Raw genomic sequence first — 15,279 nt, 5'->3', positions numbered from 1 at the left:
CACGTGATCTGTAAGACCTAGGTTGGCTCATCTGTAAAATAAGGGCGTACCTTGTCCGCCAGGAGGCAGAGTTGGATCTGATGATAGTTTGTGGGCATTTCAAGCACTAAATTTAAAAGATGGGCAGGAGAGGAGGGGCAGAGTGGTGACACTGCTCAACCATTTACTTTTCAGAAGCCAAGGTCCCACTTAGTTTAATTCTCACAGCACACCAAACACTACTTCAGTAGTGGGTAAAGTCAAGCAGTTAGTTCATCTCTAGAAGGGAGTGCTTGGCTCCTCCCACATATCCAAAACAGGCACAACAGAATCAGAGCTGGCAAGGAGGTTATAATGATGGTGTTTGACAACAAAGAGGAATAAATAAAATAAGGAAAATGAATTGTTTTGACAACACCAGGAGAGGTTTTTTTTTTTCAACAGTACCAGAAGAGATGTATTTATCAATCCAGTCTTGACTACTAATTTTAATGATAAATAACAATGGACAAGAATGACATACACTCATTTAATGCAAACTATACATTTTTATCTACCTTTAGATGCAATTTTTTTTTTCACAGGCAGTATTTTTAACATTAAGATAATTTAAAACATTCAGATTAAAGGCATGCTGAAATCAACATGGCTCTATTTTTGCTGGACTAAATTAGATTTCCTTGGGGTGAAGTCCCTCTAAATGGCATTTCTCCGCTTTCTATTTCCCCCCTTCTTTTCCTAGCTCCTTTCTATACTTCATAGCACTGGAGAAAGCAATGAAAAATGTGCACATCAGAAGAGAGTGACAAAAGATTGTGTTTACTTACAGCTTTGCTTTATGGTGCCCCCCCGCCCCCCGCCGCCGCCCTCATTTCTTTCTTTTTCAGCTTTAAAACAAATCTCTCTTCTCATCCAATCTCAGCCTTGGAGTAAGAAGACCAGTAACTTCATTTCTGCTTGTATGTCCTAAAGAGAAAGGGGAAGGGGGTCAGTTAAGAGGTATCGCAAAATGAAGGAGAATTAACAACTGGCTGTCCTATTGCAAAACTCCCACATTCTGCCAGTTTGAAAATACCTTTTCTTCCTGTCTTCTGAATGACTTAGATTCCCCAGGCCATCACGGTATTTAAGTCACGAAGGAGGTGTTACATTTCTTACAGTTCTGCAAGCTGTACCGGGTGCCCTGTCACCTTTAATTGTTGTGCCAGCATCTTAAAAGATTCTTTCTGACGGTTAATTGCAGGCTGGAGTTGCCGAATAGCTTTTTTTTTTTTCTTTAAGGATTACCGCAGATCCACCAACGTTGCGCATTTCTCCGGCTCCTCTTTCCTGTTTAATCCCCCGGCACTCCCAAAACCGCCTTACGCACTGTTGGTGCGAAAAGTGATCGCGGTCATGGAGCGCTCCTCGGTCCTTGTGGTCATGCAGCCCCTCGTCCAAGCGGTCTGCAGCACTTCTTGGGTCACCTGATAATCCACGATCCGCACAAGCACGGATTTGGGTGGGGCTGCTGAGTCCCGCCCCAGGGCTCGGAAGGGAAAGTCTACATGGTTGTCAGATATTCGCTGTCCTCGTGGAAAGAGGGGAGATGGGCAGCGGGGCTCCTGGTCGTCTCCACCCGTCTGGGGAAGATCCTCCCCACCAGCCACCTCTTCCCGTGCAAGGTCCCCTGGAGTCCCCAACCACCTCTCTGGGTGCAGTAGAAAGAGCACTTTCTCTCTGACCCAGGACTCACAGTCCGGGCTCTTTCCAGCCAGCGATCCGGGGGCTCGGGCTGCCGACTGGTCCTCTTGGGCGCTGCCCCTGCTTCCGCTGGTCCCCGCAGCGGCGGGATTCCGGGCGCCTGGGGCCAGAGGAGCCCCGCGCCCCTGCCCGCGCGGAAAGAACCCGGCGCGCCGTGGGCGACGGGGTGAGCCCGCGGGATTCGAAGCTCCTCGTGGCCCAGGAGTCCCCATTCTGTCCAGAGGATCATTCATGGCTCGTTCGTACACGGGTTCACGCAGCAGCTCCTGCTGAGTTCTCGAAAGTGCGGGGCGATCAGGCCCAGGGTGATCAAGCCCGGGGTGTGGCCTCCGCCGCCCGCCCGGGACTCCCCGCCCGCGAGAACTAGAGACAGAATCAGACTTCGGTGCTGATCTCTGCTTCCTTCCTCTCCCCTCTTCCCCAGGCCTCGCTCACTTCTCTCTCAACTTTCTAGCCGTTTAAAGACAAAAAGTCTAACTTCAGTCCCAATCGTTCCTCTTGTCCTTACTCCCTTCACCCGTCCCAGCCCTACTCCCTCTGGCATATTTCTGATCTATTCGCTATTACTTCTCAGTTCTGCCCTGCTTTCCCACCCACCCTGTGTTTTTCTCCGCTGTGAGGTGCAAAAGACACCCACATACTGGATGTGTGGGAGGACGTCTCCAGAGAACTAGCGTTTCTTTTTTTTTTTTCCACCGACGCTCCTTCATGTGAAGGAACAAGGATGTTAAAAAAATAATAATAATCTGATTTAATCAAATTTTTCCATAAGAAGGGTTTCATCGCCACTCCGAATGCCCCGCTCCCCCATTCTTGCTTCCAAGATTATCGAAAGTAGATCGAAGGTCAGATTGGAAAGGTGACAGCCTTCCAGAACAACTTTTGGTTGATCGGTTTGCCCTTTAGAATGTCAGGATCGCCAGCACACTGCTCACACCTGTCTCCATTTTGGTTATTTATAGTCAGTGCTTATCTCAGGAAGGGGCTTATATTGCCTTTGATTAAAAAACGACCAAGCAGGTACAAACTGCTAAATATACTTCTATAGGATGAAAAATGTTGCTTGTGTAGATCTGCATTTTTTAAATTCCTTTTCCCTTCTTCTCCTCTTTAACCCCAGAAGTTAAAAGAATATACATCTCTGACTAGGCTTCATTTACCCATTTCCAGGTCCTTTGACACACCAATCTTTGCCTGAGGTTTATTGGGGAAACTAGCTATAGAAAAAGAGGAGCTCGGTTTGCTAGTTCCTGTCCATCCTAGTTAAGAGGTGCTAGTTGAGAGGTTTTAATAGTAAACACCCACTGTTTTACTGTCTGATTTACAAAAAAGTCAAAAAAGAAACTATACCAGAGAAAAGAGGCAACTTGCCTACAGAATGGTGGTGCCTTGCCACCATTAATATCACCTGCAAGCAAAATTTTGCTGAAGATAATTAAAAAATGGCTGCAGCTGTGCATCAACAGGAACCTGCCAGAAATTCAAGCCAGATTCAGAAGAAGACATGGAACAAGGGATATCATTGCTGATGTCAGCTGGATCTTGGCTGAAAGCAGAGAATACCACAAAGATGCTTACCTGTGTTTTAATGACTATGCAAAGGGGTTCAACTGTGTGGATCATAACAAATTATGGATAACATTGCAAAGAATGGAAATTCCAGAACACTGGGCAACATTTCATTTTATCATACACGGGGTCACTGTGAATCAGAGCTGACCCAATGGCACCCAACAACAACAAAGGATTCTAACGTGCCACTATGGTTAAGTATAGCTGTTTCAGATTATCTTTAAGGCCCCTTCTAGGTATAACATACCATGATGCCAGAGAGAGTTTAAGAATAAAATTTATATTATGAACGACAATTTAAAAAAGGAATTTAGTAATGGGAATAAAATGGGTAAGAGGTAGACTAGCTAAGAAAGGCTCATTGGAATGAGTGAAATTCTATTTGAATTAGTTTGGGTCCTGTAGCTGGAAGCTACAGAAACCACCTGTACCTTAAGGAAAATAGGCTTTATCGTAAGGATATTAGGAATGCACAGATTCATTGGGAAATTAAGAAAAGCAGATTTTAAAATGAGTAGAAGGCAAATCCATTGCAGAGGGACAGAAAGATGGTACTACAGAAGCTGTCTCAGCAGATTCCATAGCTGGATGGAAAGAACTCCAACTCTACTGCTTATTCAGGAGTCAAAATCCTACTCAAAAGTATAAGACTGACTGAGTTCATGTCACCTACACACCCCTTGAGAATACAGGGCAGTAAAAGGAAAGATATAGTAGAAGGCTTCCAGGCTTCTATAACGGAAGTGTGAACAGCTGGACTTACCAGCCCAACAAGGCTCTACAATAGGAGAGGTAATATTCCAAAAGGAGCCCTGGTGGCACAATGGATAAGCGCTTGGCTGCTAACTGAACCCATCCAGGGCTCTGCAGGATCAAGATTTGGCAATCTGCTTCCATAAAGATTTCAGCCAAGAAAACCCTGTGGGCGGTTTCTGCTTTGTTACATGGGGTCTCTATGAATCAGAATTGACTCAAAGGCACACAACAAAAACAACATTCCAAAAAGGCAGTCAGAGGGTTGTCAAGAAGAGGTAATTAGTTCTTAAAAAAAAAAAAAAATCTTAGGGGTGAGAAAATCACACTAATGTCTACAACGCTATCTACTATAAACACAATTTGGATACAGGAGTAGCAAATAAGGTATTTTGGATAAGGCAACCTTATGACAAGATACAATGGTAAGAAGAAAGGCCTATAAAGAAAGTGGATTTGTCCTTAACATCTTCTCTTCTTACAAGTCTAAAATACTGTCTGTGATTTTATCTGTTTCTGTACCCCAAATGCAACCTGTATCCTAATGATTCTCAAATTTATATCCCTATTCTAGACTGCCCTGCTTAGTTCCAAACTGGTATTAGATTGCATTACTATTCCACATTATTTATTTCTTTCCTGAAAGAGGATTGAGGTTCTTCCTGGTTTGTTTACCACATGATTTGTATTGGTGCCTCTATGGCACAAGTACTTTTCCCCACCCCATTGATGCTGAGTTTGGCCATGTTGCTTGTTTTAATCTCTAGAATGCGAGCAAATATGACATTGGCCCCATCCAAACAGAAGCTTGCAGGGTCTTTGCAAGGTTGGCTCTGGTCATGCCCTAGATCAGAGCTGTTATTTCAACCTTGATCTGAGAGTGAAAACACATGGAACAGAGTTGAATCGAACCCAGCAGAGCTGCAGTAGCTGACATTTATTCTGAGAAAGAAATAAACTTTTCTTGTCATAAATCAATAAAATTTTGGCGTTGTTTGTTTCCACAGACTAACCACGAAGTTTCTTCTATTCAGATTTCTACTGGACATCTCTTCTGCATGTTCCACAGCCATCCTAGCCCAAAATGCCTAAACTGAACCCACCATCTATTCTCCTAAATCTGCTCCCTCTCTGTGTTTATCTCAAAGATGAACATGACTGATAATTCTATCCTCTTCCTACTCCCTCCGTCACCACTGCCACGCCACATAACTCATTTAACCAAGTGCTGTAGATTCTACTTTTCAATATCTTTTATTTCTATCCCTTCCCCTCCAATCCACACATCTAAAAAAAAAAAAAAAAAGTCCAGACTTGCAGGCATGGCATAAAAGATTTTCATACTCCTCCTGCAGATGGCTGAATGAATAAATAAAAAAAAGAACAAATGAACACCCTAAATGAGCACAAAGCACAGGTTTGAGAACATATATATAAAGTCCAGCCTGATTATAGACAGACCTTGAATTTTAAGAGCCTTTTAAAGAGATTTTTAATCATATTTCCTTTGACATCAAAGGTTCTCAAGACCTGGAGAACCCAGCCAGTGAAGAGAAAAATGAACAACACTAGACCAGCAGTCAAGGGACTTTTATGGGGGCCATGTTACCTTAGGCAGTCTCCCAATGTATCCAAACCTAATGTTCTATAAAGTATAAAACATACCTGCCACATTTGCTTCCTAGGGTTGTTGTGAAGGTCAAACAGACAATTCATCTGGTAGCACTGTAAAATACATTTTTTTAATTTAGTCTTTTTTAAAAAACATCAGTGTAGTTTTTAAGAACTTCAGATAGGAAATGAGACCCAAAACCAGACAGAAACTGAGAATCTCGAGGTAGAGAGACAGATGTTGGTAGCTATAAATTGAGGGCAAAAAAGAGTAGGAACCTGGCAATCCTGTGCCTGTCAATAAGCTTAGCCCAGTGATTTGAGATAAAACAAAAACCAAGGAAAATCTTTCGAAAAAGGAATTTGGGGCTTAAATTTTGAATGACCAATATTGTGTGTTTTGGGAAAAGATAAAAAGCTTAAAAACTAAAAAAACAAACCCATTGCCAGAGTCGATTCCAACTCACAGTGACCCTATAGGACTGACTAGAACTGCCCTACAGAGTTTCCAAGGAGCACATGGTAGATTTGAACTGCCAACCTTTTGGTTAGCAGTTATAGCTCTTAACCACTATGTCACCAGGGTTTCTGAAAGAAGCTTAGGTTTACCTAATATGTGGCCCTAATACTAGCTTATATATATATATATATATATATATATATATATATATATATATACACACACACATTTTTTAAAAAATGAAACATTTAAGCACTTTGTCTTTCATTCCGTAAAGAACTGGTAGCAACTACTAAATGATGTTGGTAAAGCACTTGAAATTTATGGTTAAAAAACAAACGCTAGGTTTGCCAGTTACTATTTCTGCAACAGATGACTCTTGTAGCGCCCTGAGTAGTAATTGCTTAACTGGAAAGATTTTAAAATTGTAATTCACTGTCAGATGCCTCCGTGATTCAGGGTTTTAAAGTACATTCATCATCATCCTGTCAGAGATCAAGACCTTAGATTGTGCTTTCTCACTAAGTATGAGTAAGCAGCTTATTAAACAGGAAATTGCATCATAAATAATAGAGTTGGCATTTTAATGACTATAATGTAAGAACTAGTGACTTTTACCCCCACACCACCCTGGGTGTAAACAAATGTTTACATGTTCAAGAGCTGCATGTAGTGTTACTCCAGAGAGAATTTAATCTTCGACCCAACATAGGCAATTAATATTTATTAGTAGGGGCAATGGTGTTTCAGTGATATAATCCTCCCTTCCATGCAGCAGACTGGTGTGATTCCAGCCAGTGTACCTCATGTGCAGCCACCACCCATCTGTCAGTGGTGCTTTCAGACTTAGAGAGGCTACGAAGAAAGACCTGGTGATCGGCTTCTGAAAATTTACTGCCACCCTACGGATTACAATGGTCTGATCTGCAATAAATCATTGAAATGGTTTAGGACTAGGCAACATTTTGTTCCATTGTGCATGAGTCATCATGAGTACAGAGCCAACTGGACAGCAACTAACAACAACATTTATTAAATATTTCTAATAAAACAACCACTATGGTTGTTGTTAGGTGCCCTTGAGTCAATTCTGACTTGGAGCGACTCCATGTGACAGAGCAGAATTGCCCCATCGGGTTTTCTTGGCTGTAACCTTTATGGAAGCAGATTACCAGGTCTTTCTCCTGAGGAGCCTCTGGGTGGGTTCCAATTGCCAACCTGTCACTTAATAGCTGAGCACTTAATCATTTGTTCCACCAAGGCTCCTTAAAATAACCACTAACATTAATTAAATAAAAGTCGTGATCTTGATACTCAATCTTGATTAGATTATAATAAAAATTTGGGGGGGGAGGCAAATTTTCTTCCCATTGAATTATTCCACTTATCAATATATACATGATCAGGTTAGGGTTATGACTGCTGTAGGAATCCTCAATAATATTTAACATCCAGAGTCTTCATTCCCAAAATATTTAGCCTCTTATGAAGATTTCCGTATGGGTTATATCAGCAAAGCAAAGAGTGGGTGGAAGATACTGAATCTGTTGTTTAGCAAGTTAATCTACACATAAATTGACCTGGATTGTCCATGAACTCAAAGAAACTGTAATAATTTTTCTTTCTTTCTTTATTTTTTTAATCTCTAATACATTCTTCATAATTCACCCCTCAAGGGCAAGCCTTGGGCAAAATGATATAGTAGGCTGAGTTGGTCATTAGTAGTGCCACTTCCCTATCTCCACTCCTCCCCACCCCTCGCCACCTTTTTCAACACTTATGTTTAGGACAATCTTACGCAATTTTCTTATTTTCAACACCACAATTTCATTTAAAAAGTTATGACATTTAGCACTCCCTCAGTTTAATACTTTTGACGGTTCACTTTTTTTCTGACCAAGCTCTGACTCTGTTTTATCCTTTCTCCTTTTTTTTTCTGACACTTTCTGCTTCATTATCATCTTTACTCTCCAAAGTGGATAGTGTAGAATTTAAGAGTGTGGATGGTGGAACCAAACTCCCTGGGTTTAATTCCTACCTCTGCCATACACTAGGTGTGTGGCCTTGGGCAGGTTACTTAATCTCTCTTTGCCTCAGTTTCTGCATCTGAAAACATGAGGGTAAAAATAGTTTCTGACTCATAAGGTTGTTGGGAGAATTAAATGAGTTAATATACATAAAGGCCCTAGAATAGTGCCTGGCACATAGTAAATACTATTGCTTCTAGAATATAAGCACCATGAGGTCAGGGATTTTTGTTGATTTTGTTCATGACTGTGCAAGAGTTGGAATTGACTTGACTGCAACTGGTATTTCCATTACTGATGTATATCCAGCACCTAGAACAGTCTGTCAAAATTACTGAATTGATCTATTTGGTCCTTTCTTCTCTATTTCACCATACTTATCTTTTTTATCGTATTTTTATGCGAGTAACAGGTGCTTTCTACATTTGTTTGTTGGCCAATCACACCCTCCCCACTCCAAGGTATTTTCATAAGCCCTGCTATGCCGCTATGCCATTTCTTAACATATTGCAGTAAAAAAAAAAAAAAAATTAGCATAGCCCAATTACAAAAATAACTTGCGGGGGTGGGGGGAGGATGCAGTTGTCAAGCAAATGTAGAAGGCGTGCATTATTTGCTTAAAAATGTGGTAATTTTTTTCTTTCGAGCCTTGCTCCCTCTTTCTTTTCTCCTTGAGGTCTCTTTGTTTCTACTTCTGCATTCTTTCTGTCTCAGGTTTCCATCATCCACTGTTAACATTCTTCTTTCCTACGTCTGGGTTTAGGGTTTGAGTGGAGTAAAATATTGCAAATTCAATATTTAGTAATAATTATTAATCATGGGGCTAATGATTAAAAGACAAAGAAAAAATTCTTAGTCAAAGAAAAGTGAGAACAGAATAACACTTTTAATATAATATTTTTATGTTAAATTTGGAGCGCTTCTGTTTGAGCGATTTATGCACTGTTTGAACTGCCTGTAAATCTGCCACTTTTTACCAACAGCTTTATTTTGATTCACACATAAAAATAGTTGAAAGAATAGCATAATGAACAGATACATATCCTTCACCTGGATTCCCTAATTATTAGTATTTTATACATTTTGATCTCTCTCTCTCCCTTTCTTTCTCCACCCCACACACACATACAAAAACACACACACATAAACATACATAGCGCCTGTCATTAGAAACCATTTGAAATTAAGTTGCAGATAACATATTTACCACTAATTATTCTCCATGCATCTTAAAAGAATAAATTCCTATACAATCACATTATTACTATTACATCTAAGAAAATTAATGTTAATTTAAACATTAACTGGATGATATTTAAATAGAGTCCATATTTAATTTTTCCCAGTGGTTATTGAAAAGTGCATTTTATATCTTTTTCCTTAATCTAAGATTCAATCAAAGTTTCTGAATTGCGGTTGGTTAGGTTTCTTCGGTCACTTTTAATTTAGAAAGTAGCAAGCCCCCAAATCTATTTTTTCCCCCATGACATTGATTTTTTTGAAAGGCTTAGGCGAATTGTGTGATAAAAAAAGTTCCACGGTCTCGATTTTTCTGATTCTTTCCTTATGATTCAATTCAGGTGAAATACTTTCGGCAAGAATTCTACATGGGTGATACTTTGCACTTCTCATTGCCTTATATCAGAAAGCACATAGTGTTAGATCGTTCCACTATTGTTCATGCTAAGTTCAACCACTTGATTAAGATGGTGACCACCAGATACATCCATGAGAAAGGTATGTTTTGTCCTTTACAATTAATAAGTAACCTGTGGGATGAGAACTGGAGACTGCTGATAATGTTTCCCAACACTCATTCATCCACTGGCTTTACAAACCGTTGACGATCCTTGCCTGAAGCAATTATTAAATTGGGGATTACAAAATGGTAATATTCTAATTTTGTCATTCCTTCTACAGGTCTTAGTTGGTATTCTTCTATAAAGAAGTGCTTTCCCTTAACAAACACCACCCCCCTTTTTTATATCACTGTGGACTCAGGATTATTTTTTTAATTCATTGTCAATGTGTGTAATTCATTAGCATTATTGTTGTTTTGATGCTCAGATTATTCTAAATTGGGCAAGCAGAATTCCTTCTATACCAGTTCTCTTTCCTTTTGTCATGACCACATTTAGTTTTTGAATATTTGCTTACTTTCTTGCCCAAGATGTTCCAGGTTCACCATGTTCTTTCCCTGCCACAGACCTGGAATCTGTTCCTTTGAGAGGGAATGGTATTTAGAAATGAAGATCTGTGTACTAGGGAAGAAGCTCTTTACTTCTGGGGTGTTGTAACTTGTAGGCTTTTTCAGTGGATGGAGCTAGGAAATAGATATTTTTAATACCAGGTTCATACATTTTTCAGAAGTCAAAACTATATTATAAAGACATAAATCGGGACAAATCTCACCCTCATCCCTATCTCCATTACTTACAGGTCATGTTTATTTTCTTAGTTTCTGATTTATATTTCCTGCACTCCTTTTTACAAAAATACGTAGAGACCCTTGTTGATATATTTATATATATGCGCGTAGGAGTCCCTGGGTAGCACAAAAGGTTAAGCCCTCAACTACTAGCCTAAAGATTGGTAGTTTGAATCCACCCAGAGGCACCTCCAAAGACAGACCTATCAATCTGCTTCCGGAAGGTTATAGCCTTGAAAACCCAATGGAAGCAGTTCTACTCTGCACACGTGGCGGAGCCATGAGTCAGAATGGACTCGAGAGCAACCAACAACAACGTATGTATGTATATAATTTCCCATTCTTTCTTGCATACACTTTTTCACCTAATATATAAAAAATTGCTCCATATCGGATCACAGGGAACTTCTTTGTGTGTGTGCATGTATGTGTGTGTTTTTCTCTTTCTTTGCTTACTCTTACATAGTGCCCAAATTGTGGATGTATCATAATGTATTCAACCAGACAGGAATTTAGGTTGTTCCCAAAAGTTTGCTATTTCAGATAATACCACAATGAATAGCCACGTGCAAACATTGTGCAAATAAAATCAAATCCAGACTTTGATAGAGAGAGGCTTTATCCAGAAAGAAAAGGAGAACGGGAAAGGGACAACTGGAATAGTGGGGGAGGGAGACTACAACAAACTACTGCAACCGGGAGAACATTCCAGCCATGATACCTACAAGCCTCTCAAGAATTAGGGAAAAAGCATTCTTCTTTTATAAAGTAAACAAGTCCAGAAAAAAGCCAGAGGTGAGGAAGTGGAATGAAAGGGTGAAGTCATCAGACAGTAAATCAGAATGTTTGTTTTATTACTCTGAGGCCAGAAGGTGTGTTCAGGCTGAGGGTGGGCCAAAGTTCAGGGACCTGAGGGAAGGAGAGAAGCTTAGCTAAAGTTTGGTTAACAAGCATTTTCTTTCTGATTGATCAGTGGTGACAAGCAATTCAGTTACTTATTTATGAGGCAAGGAATGGGAATTTGGACGGTCTTGTCATAGGTGTTGTGGAGAAAAACTGTTTCAAGTTAAATCAGGTAGGTTTATTAAGGGTTTAAAACAATTGCAATTGGGGAACTATGTAACCCACTGAAAATGGAACCTGGTAGTCCCCGGGCAGTTTTACTATACAAGTATTTTTATGGGGTAAAAAGAGGAACTAAACCATAGGGAAGGCAATTATAATTAAAAAAAAAAAAAATTATTATAATCTGGGTTTTATTGTAATAATCATACTCTGATTGGTTACTGATTATTAATAGTATAGTTACAAATAGTTTCACAGCATGTTTAGATCATGGTCACGAGATGCTTACATGTATTTTGTCTATCTTGCAAAAATACCATTGGCAACAGCACCCAGAGAGTGCTCTTCCTGAGTACATGTATTTTGAAGGGAGTAGAAGGTCACTGGAAACGCTGGTGGCTTGGTGGTTAAGAGCTATGGCTGCTAACCAAAAAAGTCAGCAGTTCAAATCTACCAGGTGCTCATTGGAGACCCTATGGGGCAGTTCTATTCTGTCCTTTAGGATTGCTATGAGTCGGAATCGACTTGTTGACAACAGGTTTGGTTTTTGGTTTTAGATGGTCACTTGGCTAAGACCTCTCAGGGCATATGGCTTCTAAGACCCCTCAGGGCATATGGTTTCACATCCTGGTTTTGACCACCAACGAAAAATATGTTTTTCTCAGAAAAACATGGGTGTTCGTCTAGAAATCCAGGTTAAAGTTAGATAGCATGTTCAGCATATTATGCCTTTGTCTCAGACTGCACTGAAAGTTCCCTTTGTCTGAGACCTAGGTAAACAAGAAGGCATCTGTGAGTCTTAGTAAGTCATATGAAAAGGATGGTTATTTGTACTTAGCAGTTTTCCTGGGGTGGGGGGATTTCTGGAACCATCACTGTTTTCCAGGATCACAGAGTTCAGGTAAAATTCAACATCATCACTATATATTAGTTTTCTAGGCCTGTGTAACAAAATATGACAAACTTGGTGGCTTATAAAGAACTGAAATATATTGTCTCACAGTTCTGGAGTCTAGAAGTCCAAATCAAAGTGTAGGCCAGGCCACGGTCCCTCCAAAGTTTCTAGGGGGAAAAGTCTTATCTCTTCCGGCTTCTGGAAGCCTCTGGCATTGCTTGGTTTGTAGGTGCAATTTCACAAGGCTGCCTTTCCTCTGGTAATCTTACTGTGCCTCTTCTCCTATTCTATAAACACACCTCCCAGATTTGATTAGGACTCACCCTACTTCTGTATGACTTCATGGCAACTTAACTGACGACATCTTCAAAGACCCTGTTTCCAAATAGGGCCAGTGCACAGGTATCAGGGATTATGACTTCAGTGTGTCTTTCTCAGGGACCAGGCAGTGTTTTGTTCTGTTGTACACAGGGTGGCTATGAGTCAGAACTGACTCCATTGCACCTAACAACAACAATCTAATCCACAGCAGAGTATGCCTATTTCTATACCTCCACCAAAAGTGTGTTTCCAAGATTTTTTATTTTTGCTAATCTAAAAAATAAAAAACAACGGTTTTTTTCCTGGGAATAGGTGAGAAAAAGTAACTTATTGTAGTTTAAATAGCATTTTTCTTTTTTCCAGTGAAGTAGCTTTTTGTATGTTTAAAGGCCATTTTGGTTATGTTTTTCTGTGATGTTAAACATGTATCTTGCCTGTTTTTCTATTAGGTTTTGAGTATATTTTCCTCTCTCAATTTTAGGAGCTCTTTATATTTTAAGGAAATTAGCTCCTTATCTGTGATAAAAATTGCAAATATTTTCTTCTATTTGTCAGTTGTATTTTAACTTTAGTTACGGTGTTTTGCCATTGAGAAATCACATACACACATACGTATATTTAATTTATCAAATTTTTAATTTTTTCTGTTATTTCTTCTGGGTTTGGATATCTTTTAATAGGTAAGAAATCAGTTATAATAAACTCATTCTTGAACAGTATGCTAATGCTTAAGCCTAAACTATTTAAAAAGTTCATGTCTTCTATCACAAATTAGATAAATGTCACATATAAATAACTAAAAGCAAAATTTCAAACCACTAAATTTCACATAAATACTTAAAAACAATGTATCAAGACACATGATTCTAAAAACAAGACACAGGTACTATTTAAATCTTGAACAGAAAAACACTATTTACCATAATCATTAAAAAAGAAGAAAAAATGTATATAAACTTACATGAAAAGATGCTCAAAGAATATTGTTGAATCAAAAAGCCAGTTGCAAAGCAATATATAGAGCATGATCCCATGTTATAAACATGAAAGTGTATTTATGTTTCTGTATACCATATATTAAAAAAAAAAACCCCATTGCTGTTGAGTTGATTGTAACTCATAGCGACCCTATAGGACAGAGTAGAACTGGTGGATTTGAACTGCTGACCTTTTGGTTAGCAGCTGTATCACTTAACCACTGCACCACCAGGGCTCCTAGTAAGTATTCAAATATATATACACATACATACACATATACAATGTGTGTGTATGTATATACGTATTTAAGAGAGAGAGAAAGAGACTTCTAGATGGAGGCACAAAACTGTTAATAGTTGTTATCCTTGAAAAATAGCAAGCATTAACAAGTGGGAGATTAGAGTCTGTTTGCTTTATATATACAGTTATATACTATTCAATATTAATTTTTATAATATGTATGCACTTTCAATATGTTAAAATAATTTCTAAAAAACTAATAAAGGCAATTCAAGAAACAAAATTTTAAAAATGATAGCATAGCAAACAAATATTTAGAAGTTTTAATACATATCTAATACTCTATTACATGGAAAAATCTAAAATTTTTTGCAACAAATGACAAAGGACCTTATATTCTCAACGGGTAAACAGTCTGACCTCTGTCCTAATGAATAAAAAAAATATGTGAGGAATACAATAGATACATACAAAAAGAATTTGGAACCTTTGTAAAAGAGTAATGTAAATGATAAAAATAACATCATTAAAAATCAGAGGCACAAAAATTTGAATAAAGATAAGTCCCTCCTCCAAAAAAGTTAGGATTTTTTTTTTTTTTAACTGCTTACAAGGTCTAACTAAACTACTCAGCTAGGACAATAAGGTCAAATGGGATAAACGGGCACAGTCATTTGAGACAAGTGGTCCACACTATATATCAAGAGCTTTTAAAATGTTCCTATCCTTTGATATGGTAATTGAGCTTATGAGAACCTACTGAAAAATAGTCCAAACTGCTGTAAAATTTCTCGTGAAGGAACTAGAAACAATTCAAGTGTTAGCTCTGTTGGCAACTAAACAGAACGAAAACCTGACATCTAGTGTTCACTGAAGGAAGCTGCATGGTTTTAACCGATCATCTGGGTGTTTTCTATCTGGTGGATTTTCGACCAATGTGAAGAGTGGAACTGCCCCATAGAGTTTCCTAGGATGTAATCTTTTTTTTTTTTTTTTTTAAATAATTTTTATTGAGCTTTAAGTGAACGTTTATAAATCAAGTCAGTCTGTCACATATAAGCTTATATACACCTTACTCCATACTCCCACTTACTCTCCCCCGAATGAGTCAGCCCTTCCAGTCTCTCCTTTCGTGACAATTTTATCAGTTTCTAACCCTCTCTACCCTCCCATCTCCCCTCCAGACAGGAGATGCCAACACAGTCTC

At 38.9% G+C, this 15,279-nt stretch overlaps 1 protein-coding gene across 1 annotated transcript; it reads right to left on the bottom strand.

The window, feature by feature from the left end:
* Nucleotides 1–876: 876 nt before the first annotated feature.
* C1H6orf141 (chromosome 1 C6orf141 homolog) lies at nt 877–2,464 on the bottom strand. The gene is made up of 2 exons (XM_003404148.4): nt 1,055–2,464; nt 877–945 (listed from the first exon to the last, which is right to left on the bottom strand). Exon 1 carries the CDS (start codon nt 1,953–1,955, stop codon nt 1,341–1,343), a length of 615 nt encoding a protein of 204 aa, XP_003404196.1. The 5' UTR covers nt 1,956–2,464; the 3' UTR covers nt 877–945; nt 1,055–1,340.
* Nucleotides 2,465–15,279: the final 12,815 nt, after the last annotated feature.

The sequence above is a fragment of the Loxodonta africana genome, chromosome 1, assembly GCF_030014295.1.
Source record: "Loxodonta africana isolate mLoxAfr1 chromosome 1, mLoxAfr1.hap2, whole genome shotgun sequence".
NCBI lineage: Eukaryota > Metazoa > Chordata > Mammalia > Proboscidea > Elephantidae > Loxodonta > Loxodonta africana.
Note: the sequence above shows the minus strand (reverse complement) of the source record. Positions and strands in the feature narration are given on the sequence as shown.